The following is a 12,091-nucleotide window of genomic DNA, read 5'->3' as shown; positions in this document are numbered from 1 at the left end:
CCTGCCGACGGCTCCGACTTCTTGGGGCAGAGCTTTGTTTTTTTTTTTTGGCTCTTTCTTAGCCCATTTATGAGCACAGAGGGCCCCTACCCAGTCGAGAGAGCTCTGCTGGGAGTCATCTGCATCTCGCTGACGTTTCAGATCTGTGTGGTTTATCTTCTAGGGAGAGACTGAACACCCGCTCTAATTGTGACGGGCACACTCTACGTGCGAGTCAGGTGTTTCCTAACGGGGCTTCAGCACACCTCACGTCTCTCGTGTCTATTTTCCATAAAGATGTTGGATGCGATCTGATGAGGTGCCTCAGTGCCTTCACACTCTGTCCTATGTAGGCGGTCAGGGTTAGAAAAGAAAGGTGTAGCTGTGATATTCTTGCAGGCCCCAAGTTCATACAGATTGTGCCTGCTTTGCTAGATTGTGGTGTTTTAGTCGTGAGCTGGAGAAGAACTGTGTGCCTCTCTGTGCACCTGCACGAGGACTGCGGTGAGATGAAATGGAGAGGGAAGCCTTGGCAGCATCCCTGTATCACATCTAAGAATTCTGACAGAAGCGACCCTAGGGGGTGGTGTGTGTACGTGCCGTGGAATACTACTCAGCCATAGAAAGGAATGAAATAATGGCATTCACAGCAACCTGGATGGACTTGGAGACCAGTGAAGTAACTCCGGAATGGAAAACCAAACATCGTATGTTCTCACTTATAAGTGGGAGCCAAGCTACAAGGACACAAAGGCATGAGAATGATATGATAGACTTTGGGTACTTGGGGGGAGGGTGGGAGTGGGGCGAGGGATAAAAGACTACACATTGGGTACTGCGTACACTGCTCAGGCGATGGGAGCACCAAAAATCTCAGAAATCACCACTAAAGAACTTATCCATATAATCAAACACCACCTGTCTTCCCAAAACCTATTGAAATAAAAAAAGAAAAAGAAATGACCTCAGGTATCTAGAAGGAGCGAATGTGAATGCCGCCCGAAAACTCTCCACTTCCGTGAGCTGCAGGATGCTGGAATGCTCTTGGACCTGCCCGCTCCTCCACCTCCGATCTTCGCACTGGCCGTGGCAATAGCCGCTTTCTGTGGTTGCTGCAACCTCAGGGAAGGTTTGCAGTGCCTCCCTTCAAAGCCTGGTGAGAACCCACGTCACTCTCCTCTGTGCATTTCAAATCCTTTTCCTGCCATGCTCCTGTGATCCTGATTGTTCAGCACAGAATCATGCAGGAACATCAGCCTTCCCCAGAGGGGTGACGGGGAGGATGAGAAGGGGCTGGCCGAGCCATGAGCCTTTGCAGTGGGCAGAGAGGGGCAGATGCTCACCAGTGGCCTCACTGCACATGGTGGAGGGGCTGTGTCAGAGCTGTTGTGACACGGAGGGGCTTACATGTGTTTTCGATGGCAGCAGCTTTACCTATGTGACCAGAGGAAGCAAGAGAGAAAATCTCTCTGTAGTTCTAGCTCTACCTCTGTGTGTCTATATCTACATGTCTGTATCTGTCCAAATCCAGATAGCTGTAGATTGCTGTGATGACAGATGTCTAGATCCACCTGCATCTACAAAGCTACAGATGTCAACACCCGTCATCATTGCTGTCTGCATCTATCCACCTAGACAGACTAGACAGATGGGCGGACAGGTGTGCTGGTGGGTAGACAGATGGGCGGACAGGTGTGCTGGTGGGTAGACAGATGGGCGGACAGGTGTGCTGGTGGGTAGACAGATGGGCGGACAGGTGTGCTGGTGGGTAGACAGATGGGCGGACAGGTGTGCTGGTGGGTAGACAGATGGGCGGACAGGTGTGCTGGTGGGTAGACAGATGGGCGGACAGGTGTGCTGGTGGGTAGACAGATGGGCGGACAGGTGTGCTGGTGGGTAGACAGATGGGCGGACAGGTGTGCTGGTGGGTAGACAGATGGGCGGACAGGTGTGCTGGTGGGTAGACAGATGGGCGGACAGGTGTGCTGGTGGGTAGACAGATGGGTGGACAGGTGTGCTGGTGGGACCAGACTCAAGAAAGGATCTGATGCTTGCCAGGTGTGGTGGCTCACGCCTGTAATCTCAGCGCTTTGGGAGGCAGAGGTGGGAGCATTGCTTGAGCCCAGGAGTTCAAGACCAGCCTGGGAAACGTGGTGAAACCCTGTCTCTACTAAAAATACAAAAACTAGCTGGGCATGGTGGTGCACACCTGTAGTCCCAGCTACTTGGGAGGCAGGCTGAGGTAGGAGGATCACCTGAGCCTGGGAGGCGGAGGTTGCGTTGAGCCGAGACTGTGCCACTGCACTCCAGCCTGGGTGACAGAGCCAGACTCTGTCTCCACGGAGACCTGGTTGACAGGGCAGGCCAACCAGGTGCCCATCTGTGCATGCTTCCCTGCCCTGGCCCCCTGCAGCCGTGGCCTGTGGGGCACAGTACCCTTGAGGCCTCACAGGGAGAGCCCTGTCTTGTGCTGACCCCCAGGTTGATGGAGGCCTTGCAGAGGATGAGATGCCTCAGGGCCTGCCCTTCCCCTGTGACTGGGCGGATTCCCGTGGGTGTCATCCCAGCGCTGAGTGCACCACCTGCGTTCCAAGGGCCTCGTGCATGTCATGTCAAGAGCATGGCCAGAGCCTTATCTGGGAGTCACAGTTCCGTGAGAAGGCTCAGCCTCATTGCCCTGCCTGTATGCTTGGCATGGTAGGGAAAGGAACAGTGAAGACGGCGCTGCCACCACAGGTGCCTGTAGAAATGCCCCGTCATCCTCTGATACCTGCTGGCCAGGTGTTTCATAACAGGGCTGTTCTACTCTTGACATCTGCTGTGTCTATCTTTCATAAAGATTTTGAATGCAGTAATCCTGAATCTGTACGGTTTTCCTTGTAACACAGTACTTTGTCATTTTCTTTCAAGTTTGAGAGGTCACATTTTTCATCATCGTGCAATCTGTCATGATTCCAGTTGCGTAGGTTATGACGCCCTGCAGGAGTCAGAACGTTGTGCAGAGACAGTGAGCTGTGGTTTCTCTCTTACAGCATAGGATATCCGACGGGATCCTGCTCGCCAAATGCCTGACCGTGTTGGGATTTGTTATCTTCATGTTTTTCCTCAATTCGTTTGTCCCTGGCATTCATCTTGATCTTGGTGAGTCTAATTTAGCTTTTGTTCATAGGCTTTGTCACGTTCTGGATGGGAACGTTTCAGAGTCTGTTCCCAGACACTGACATCACCCACGGGCAGCTGGGCTGGTGGGAGGCCAGAGAGGTTTGAGATGGAGGGTGGGCAGCCGGCCCTGGGAAGAAGGCGCCTTTCCTTTTGGTTTCCTGGGCAGGAGGGAGGGAGAGAGAGATGCATCTCCAGCCCCTTAGACTCTGTGCCATGGGTCCTCGGCCCCTCCAGGGATGCCCATGAGGAGGAATGTAGAGTGGGCCCTGTCCTGTCTATTGTAGTTAATAACCACATCTCTACATGGTTCCCAGAAGAGACAGGAGCCACATGGGCAAGGCCAGCGCTGCCCTCTGTGCCGCCTGCCGTGCCAGTTAGGTGACAGCCTGTTCAGGAGCTCGGGAGAGCCCTGGCGAATGGTCAGCACTCTGCAGGGCCCACTTGCCTCGACTGAGGGTGCATCTGGCCCATGAAACTGTTCTCCCACCAGCCACTGTTGGTTTCTCTTCTCCCACTTTCACCACACCCATGGCTCTCAGACCTCTCCACTTTCTCTAGCCTGTGTCATGGCCAGGACCTGTCCCCACCTGAGATGTGGCTCCCTCAGGGGGAGCTCACCACAGAGCTTGTCAACCCCTGGCCTTCTCCACCCTCCATAAACGTTCTCCATTCTCCTAGGCGTTTGTCAATTTCACAGTTATCTCCATTGGTGTCCTTATTGAAAACAAAACAAAACCCACCCACATGAAAGTGTAGGTTTATAAGAAGCATAAATTTGAGGTGGGGTCATAGTCTTTTCTTTTACCAAAGCTTTACCCATAGTTTTCCTTCAAAAGTGAATTCTGCTAAGATGGTTAAAATATCCAACTTTTATCTTATTTTGTATAAAACCTTGATTCACTGTGAAATTTGAGGAGTGCAGCTGCCATAGAAAGCGAAGCCTCTTAATTGTGTAAAATAGATGGATAATGCCGCAAGCTTCAGTGATTCGCACCACATCATTGCTTCTGGGGTTCCTGGAAACCATCAGAAATTCATGGGCCAGAAGTTGATTTTCCTTTTCTCTTATGTAAAAAAGCCACATTTCTAGATTCTCATACAACACATGATGTACGTGCTTTTGACTGGAGGTCCAGCTTTATGTTATGTATTCACAGCCCCTCAATTTCTTTCCCTTGATAATTTCAAATCCGACTTGCCAGGTGTCCTGGGCTTGGTTCAAGCTGGCAGGTATTATATATCCACACCTGAGAGCCGGTCTGCTTAGAATCCTGATGAGGTAATGATCCAAAGCTGAAGTGGTAACGGTACTGTGAATTTCAATTGTATTTGGTGGACTACATCTAGAAATTGCTGCAGTGTAATTATTTTTCATTACACCTCAGGCCGAATGTAATTTTAACATTAGAAACCTAATGACTAAAAGAATGTTAGGTAGTCACCACTGGTAATTAAACACATTTAAAAAACTAGTGTTTTGTGGGCAGAGAGGTTCCATTAGGTGTTCACAGATAATTTTGCTCCTTATTTGAGAGTCTACTTTAGAAGAACATAGCAGGCATTTTAAAAACTAAAAAGATACAAGAGCTTGCATTCAATTTTATTAACATTTGGCAACAGTCCTTGTATAAAAAACAATAATACTTAAAGTCACATCTTTAACTATATGGACTTTAAAAATCTTGGTTACTATGAAACTTTTAGCCGGGAAGTCTACATTGTTTTACAAAATGTCTCATCTCCTTTTGTGTGGTTGTTACATCTGTGGATGATGGTCATGTTTATTTTCTGCTTTTAAATCCTGTTTTGTTTTTAGTTGGGGTTTGCGTTCAGGTGATTTTATCTGGGGATCCAGATATTTGCATATTCATCAAGATAAGTTAGGTTGACTAGGAGAAGAGTTTGATTGGCATATATTTTAATGGAATACAGTTTCCTTGGAGTGATAAGAACTTTTCTGATAGAACGGGGGCAAAATGGACACAAGATCTTCCCAGGGCTTCAGCCAGTAGCAACGTGATCATTTATCTTTGGCGAAGTTCTGTTTTCTTTTTAATTTTTTTACATGTAACAGTGTTTTTTTAAAATATTTTTGAGACAGAGTCTCACTCTGTTGCTCAGGCTGGAGTGCAGTGGAGGCTCAGCTCAGTGCAGGCTCTGCCTCCTGGGCTCAAGCAATTCTCGTGCCTCAGCCTCCAAAGTAGCTGGGATTACGGGAATGCGCCACCACCCCCGGCTAATTTTTGTAGTTTTAGTAGAGCTGGAGTTTCACTGTGTTGGCCAGACGGATCTCAAACTGCTGACCTCAGGTGATCCTCCCACCTCAGCCTCCCAAAGTGCTGGGATTATAGGCATGAGCCACTACGCTTGGCCAGGAGTTCTGTTTTCAGTGTGTCCTGCTGTGTAAGTTGGACCTTGTTCAATGTGATGTCATATAACATGAAGTGACGTCATATCACACGATGTGCATGATGTAACACATGACATCATCTAATACAGTACACACACTGTCCACTACGTGACATTATAACACAATGTAATTGCATATAACACAGGGTGCTGTCATGAAAAAATAACGCGTTATGAAACAAAATGTGACATCAGATAACATTCCTTCATTTAGGAATCCTAAACTAGACACAGCATTGACTCTTTCTCTTTGTTTTTTTTTTTTTTAATTATCATAGAGCAAAACTGACTTTTCCTTTGGATGTAGCTTTCTATGGATTTTAACACATAAGTAGATTTATGTAACTGCCACTGCAGTCAGAGTACAGGACAGCTCTGTTACAGACCTTTCTCAGCTGTTCTTTCGTGGCCACCCTCCCCCGGTCCTGGCAAGGACTAATCTTGTCTCCATCCCTATGGTCTTGTGTTTTTGGGGCTGCCGTATACACAGAATCGGATCGTACGCCACCGGTCGAGACTGGCTTGTCTCACACAGCGTAATGCCTCTGTGGTGCACCCAAGTTACTCTGTGCATCAGTAGCTCATTGCATTTGGCTGGGCGTGGTGGCTCACGCCTGTAATCCCAGCACTTTGAAAAGCCAAGGAGGGTGGACTGCTTGAGCCCAGGAGTTCGAGACCGGCCTGGGCAACATGGCAGAATCCCGTCTCTACAAAAAATACAAAAATTAGCTGGGCGTGATAGTGTGTGCCTGTAGTCCCAGCTACTTGGGAGGCTGAGGCAGGAGGATTGCTTGAGCCTGGGAGGTGGAGGTTGCAGTGAGCTGAGATCCCACCACTGCACTCCAGCCTCAGTGACAGAGCCAGACCCTATTTCAGAAAAACAAAAACAAAAACAAACCCAAAAAACTACTCTAGACACTTCTGAGTACATGGTTTTCTGTGAACTTCGGTTTTTATTCTCTGGGTTGATTTCCTTCTCTAGAGTGGCACTGCTGTGTCATACGGTGGGTGTGGATTTTATTTTAAAAGAAACTGCCACCCCGTTTTCTAGTGAGGCCAACCCCTTTGCGTTCCCACAGCATGTATGGGAGTTCCAGCTGCCTTGCACCCTGACTAGCACATGGAACAGTGAGAATCCCCCTGGAGTTCCACAGCACCTTCTGCAAACCGTAAATACATTCTCTTGATTTCTTTCCTCCTCTGTCTTCTGACCTCCCCCTTCCCAGTTAGACTCAAGGACCTGGTCCGTGTGCCTGCATTTCCCCTTCCTGGTGCCTGGTGCTAATGCCTGGTTCATTAATAGAAGCAAGGTGTAGGTTTAAAGGATTTTCGAACAAACTTCTTGTTACTGCTCGCAGATTCCAACTTAACTATTGTGGGAATTTCCTATGTGGCTGACCCAGTCAGGGGCACAGCCTGAGGCAAAGGCTCACATGTGTGTTCTTCATCCAGGAGCTTCATCCCAGGGAAGAGGAGTGAGGGATGGGGGCCGGGCAGTGAGGAGAGCCAGCGCAGGCACCACTGCCCCAGCGTGCTGGCCTTTGTGACAGGCCACTGGAGCTCCATCCTGCAGGGCTGTCTGAGTGGAGGTACCAAGTGCATCTCAGGGCTGTTTGTGGGGTTGAGTAGAGCAGGAAGGAATGTTTACTGGCTGATGCGCATGGCCCATTGGTCTCAGCTCCTTCCCGTGGGATGCCAGAGTGCATGTGTCCAGCTGCATGTGCCGAGGCCGTGCGACCACACCCACAGGGCGGCCCAGGCGGAGAAGGCATCAGGGCATGGGCTCCAGGGCAGGCCTTCTGGGTGCATCTGTGTGAGGGTGGTCAGGCCACGTGGAGCTGGCTGTGGTGACAGGAGAGCCCTGAGGGACCCAGGGGTGTGCAAGAGGTGGCACAATGGCAAAGAAGGGTGAGCAAGGGCCGGGGTCACAGTTCACACCCATCCGGCAAAGAGGTGGCTTCCGACGTGCAGGGACCATCACCTCACAGCACGCAGGACCGAGCCCAGCCTGGGCGCCGGCTCCGCCGCGGTCTGCAGTCCCTGCGTGAGGCCCTTGGTGCCAGATGGTTTCGTGGGGGCCAAGGGAGACTTTTCCCCTTGGGGCCTCTTGAGTTTCGCTGAAAAAACAACTAACAGCAGGCAGAGTAATAGGAGAAAAGGTGCACACATTTATTTAACGTGCGTACACAAGAATCTTCAGAATGAAGACCCAGAGATACAGGAGACATTGACCATGTTAATATTTAGGTTCAACCAAGTGTGGAGAGCTGGGTAGAAATGGGATTGGAGAAAAAGGGGTATGACTGGGTGCTGATAGGCTGCGTGGGAACCCCAGCAGGGCCTGTATGTCCAGAATCTTGCTGGCCTGTCTGAGCAGCACTCCTTCTTTCTGGGTGTGGGGCAGGCCCCTCTCTGGAATGGGGTCGTAGGACCTACGGTCAAACAAGGCAGGCCAGACCGTTTCTTCATGGCTGGTTTTCACACAGAAAGGCGGGGGGATACAATGAGAATAACACTTTAGGTTTTATGGCTGGCTTTGGAGAAAAGAGTTCTGGTTTCTATGACCTGCCTTGGGAAAGAGGGATTCTAGTTTTTTTGGCAGCCTCGGGGGAGAATGGGACTGAGAGATGGGCAGGCAGGAGGAGGGCAGAGAAAACTTTCTTCTGATGAAACAAAAACTTCAGCTGAATTAAATTTAAAGGAGTTTAATTGAACAATGAATGATTTGCAAATCGGACAGCCCCCAGAATCACAGCAGATTTACTGTGGAAACTGCTCATCAAGGCTCTAATGAGACTAACAAGTCTAAGAGACTCCAGGGGTGCCTTTGGTCAGAACAAACTTATAGACAAAAAAGGTAAAATGACGTACGGGAGTCAGAAGTGAGGTACAGAAACAGTGAGATTGGTTACAGCCCGGCGGTTGCCTTATTTGAACACAGTTTGAACATTCAGCAGCCTATGAGTGGTTGAAGTATGGCTGTGGGGACTGGCCGACACTCGGCCATTGTTAGAGTTGCATACTGTTATGATAGGCTTTCACTTTGTCTAACTGTTAAGCTAGGTTACGGTTCATCACAAGGACTCAAATACAGAAGCCCAGAGTCCTTCTCAGGCCATCGTTAACTTGCTTTAATGCTTCCGAGACCTTCATTTTGGGGTATTGCTTTCTGAGCCCCAGAAGTTTCAAAATTCAGATTTTTTTGTGGTTTTAGAAAGATAATTCAGTGAGCATACTGAATTTTGGATATGATGTAACACACTCTGAGAGGTTCAGGGCCGCACCCTGTCATCCGAGCATGATTTCTGCAGCGAAACACAATTATTTACACAAAATGGGACAAATAAAGACTGCAAACAACCTCATTCCTATTCAAGTCAGGAGTTTTTGAATTTTTTACATCAAAACATATAGAAAAAGTTTGCTTTTCTGAAATTAGGGTTTCAAGATTGTGGATAACTGATTATGAACCTATGAAAAGAATCAGCAAGGCAGGCTTGAAAATGTTATCTTTGGCCTTAAAATTTAGAGCCTTGATGAGCAGTTTCCTAGGCCTCCTCCTTTGATAATTAGTTCAGAATGTACCCCAGATTCTCTCATGATGTGTTTGATTAGATTTCAGTTCTGGAAAATTTTCCGTCATTATTCCCCTGATTATGGTTTTGAAATTGCTGGTCTTCTCCGTGTCCCTTGGTGTCCCTCTGGTGGAGCAGTTTTATTGTTGTCTTTGTGAAAGTATTTTTAGCTACAGATAAAGCAATCTATTGGCTCTGTCTTAAGCAAAATAGAGGATTATTAGAATAATAACAGGCCGACAGGCTCCAAGGGCACGGGGCCCCTCAGGGGCAGGCTCAGGAAGGAGGAAGGGTCCAGATGGAGGGCGCCCACCGCCCCGGCCTCTGCAGTGCTCTGTCCTCAGCCCCTCGCTTCTCTGCGACCGGTTAGTGCATCTTTTTTCTGCTCATGACAGAATAGTGGTTGCCTCACCAGTTTCCCAGTTTATAGGACTTCGATTTCAGCCACACCCAGAGAAAAGGCTATTTTGAATACCCAATTCCCAGGTGAAGAGGAGTCTGCTTGGCCTGGTTGGTTTCTTTCGTCTCCTGGCACAGGAAATTCTGAGCAGGCGGGCAGGAGCAAGTGGTGAGACGTGGCCTGGGGTGGCTGAGGCATACTTCTTAGAGGAGGTCGCTATGAGCTGGACAGACATTCCCAAGGCTTCCTGATATATATTCTATGCACTCTAGTTTCTAGTGAGATTCATGTCAGCTAAGCCATTCATATATCCATCCTCTCACTCATTCATGCGTTTGTATGACACATGCAGGCAGTGGCCTCGGGGTTGGTTGGGGCTCGTGTGGTGAACATAAAAGCCACATTGCTGCTCTCCTAGGTCGTCTTCTCTAGAGGGGAGATGGATCTGTATTTATTCTACCAGGGACTCACGTAACTGTCCACAGGGTTCCTCTTGCCCGCCGCCCAGGGAGACCAGATTTATGGAGGCAGAGTTACTGCAGTAGGGATGGAGTTTTACCCATGTAGAGCTGGCTAAATGGAAGACTGGAGTTGTGTTATTACTGAAATCAGCCTCTCTGATTCGGAGGCTCGGGTTTTTCAAGGACAGTTTTGGGGAAGAATGGCAGGGAGGGTGGCTAGGCAGTAGGCGCCTGCTGCCAATCAGTCGAGGGTGTAAATCACAGGGGTGTGGGAAATGGTTCTTCTGCACGCAGAATCACTTCTGGGTAAGCCGCAGGAGCAGCTGGCCAGTCCAGATGGAGCCATCAGTCTCAGACATGCAGAAACCCTGAAAAGGTATCTCAAAAGGCCAGTCTTAGGCTCTATGATAGAGATGCTATCTGCAGGAGTAACTGGGGAAGTTGCATATCTTGTGACCTCCTGAATAATGGCTGGTAATCTTCTACGTCTACACTTTAGCGAATTCAGTGTCTCCTATCCTCCTATCTGGGTGTTCTTTGATTAGCTTTACAAATGCAGTTGAGTTTTGGGGAAGGGCTGATATCATTTAAGCTATAAACTAAATGTCTGCCAAAGTTAGCTTGCCTTAAGCCCAAGAACAATTAAGGGCAGCTTGAAGGCTAAAGGCAAGAGGGGGGTTGGATAGATCAGATCTCCCTCACTGTCATAATTTTCTCACTGATACAATTTCTGCAAAGGTGGTTTCAGTCACATTAGGGGCAGCGAGGACCACACAGCTAATGTAAACACCAAGACCTTCAGAGCTCTGATGCAGAGACATGCCAAGGGTACCAAATGGGAAAGCCCAAAATGATAATTTCCATAGCCAAGGTGTCCATGAAAAGAGTGAAACTCTGTAAATTATTTGAAGAGATCTATCCTGAGACAAAAATGAGTGACCACGGCCCGCGACACCACTCCAGGAGATCCTGAGAACGTGTACCCAAGGTGGTTGAGTTACAGCTTGATTTTGTGCATGTTAGGGGGACAGAAGTTACAGGAAGACGTTCATCAATACATGTAAGGTGTGTATTGGTTCAGTCCAGAAAGGTGTAACAACTCGAAGCAGGGGGCGGGGTCATAGGTGGATTCAAAGACTTTCTGATTGGCCATTGGTTGAAAGAGTTAAGTTATTATCTAAAGTCCCAGAATCAATAGAAAGAAGAGCCTGGGTTAAGATATGGGGTTGCAGAGACCAAGGGTTTTACCATGCAGATGAAGCCTGCAGGTGGCAGGTTTCAGAGCTCTTATCAGACCTAAAAAAATTCCAGAGTCTTAGGGAAAGGATCTGGAAAGGGAAGGGGATTCTCCACAGAATACAGATTTTCCCCACAAAAGACAGCTTTGCAGGGCCATCTCCAAATGTGTCAAAGAAACGTATTTTGGGGTAAAACACTTGGATTTCTTTCAGGGCCTGCTGTCTGTCATGTGATGCTGTACCAGACTCAGGCTGGAATTTGGTCTCTCATTGGTATGCCTGTTCTATCAGTCTTAAGATCCCTGTTTTAATACGAATGCTGGTCAGTTGTGCCTGAATTCCAGAGGGAGGAGGGTACAGTGAGGCGCAGCTGACCCCCTTCCCTCCCATCATATCCTGAACTAGTTTTTCGGATTTCTTTGAAATGTCCTTGGCTGAGAGGGGGTCCGTCAGTTGGTTGAGGGGCTTAGAAATTTGTTTTTGGTTTACAAAGTTACAGATGAGAGGCCTAATGAAATCCACAAAAGAAATGAGCAGCTCTTACTGGAAAGGCTATGGCATATTAGAAAAAATCCTTGATATATGTAAACTATTTAAGTCAGTTATTAGATACAGCTTGTGTTAACCTGATAATAAAAATATTTAAATTCCTAGATGGCTGTATTCTAATTTTCATCAAATACTCATCTTAAATGAATGTAAATATCCAAGAAATTATTTCAGAATGATGATATAATGCAATATAAGGTAATGTAATATGATGTAATATAATATGGATCTTGGATTTATAAGTCAATTAGAATAATTAGCTTCTTTCCTTATTATCCTCACCATGGGTAAAATTACCACATTTCATCATAACACTGA

The 12,091-nt window shown here is 47.9% G+C and overlaps 1 protein-coding gene across 9 annotated transcripts in view; it reads left to right on the top strand.

Moving 5' to 3' along the window:
* The window catches only part of LOC105497437 (OCA2 melanosomal transmembrane protein), a 387,654-nt gene that overhangs the window by 145,666 nt on the left and 229,897 nt on the right, over positions 1 to 12,091 (top strand). For all 9 annotated transcript variants that reach the window (XM_071067306.1, XM_011768534.3, XM_071067305.1 and 6 more), the window contains one exon: positions 3,012 to 3,120. In XM_071067306.1, coding sequence (XP_070923407.1) covers positions 3,012 to 3,120 — 109 coding nt within the window. The remainder of the gene's footprint in view (positions 1 to 3,011; positions 3,121 to 12,091) is intronic.

This window comes from Macaca nemestrina, chromosome 7 (assembly GCF_043159975.1).
Source record: "Macaca nemestrina isolate mMacNem1 chromosome 7, mMacNem.hap1, whole genome shotgun sequence".
NCBI lineage: Eukaryota > Metazoa > Chordata > Mammalia > Primates > Cercopithecidae > Macaca > Macaca nemestrina.
The sequence above is the reverse complement of the archived record's forward strand: the minus strand, read 5'-3'. Positions and strand labels throughout refer to the sequence as shown.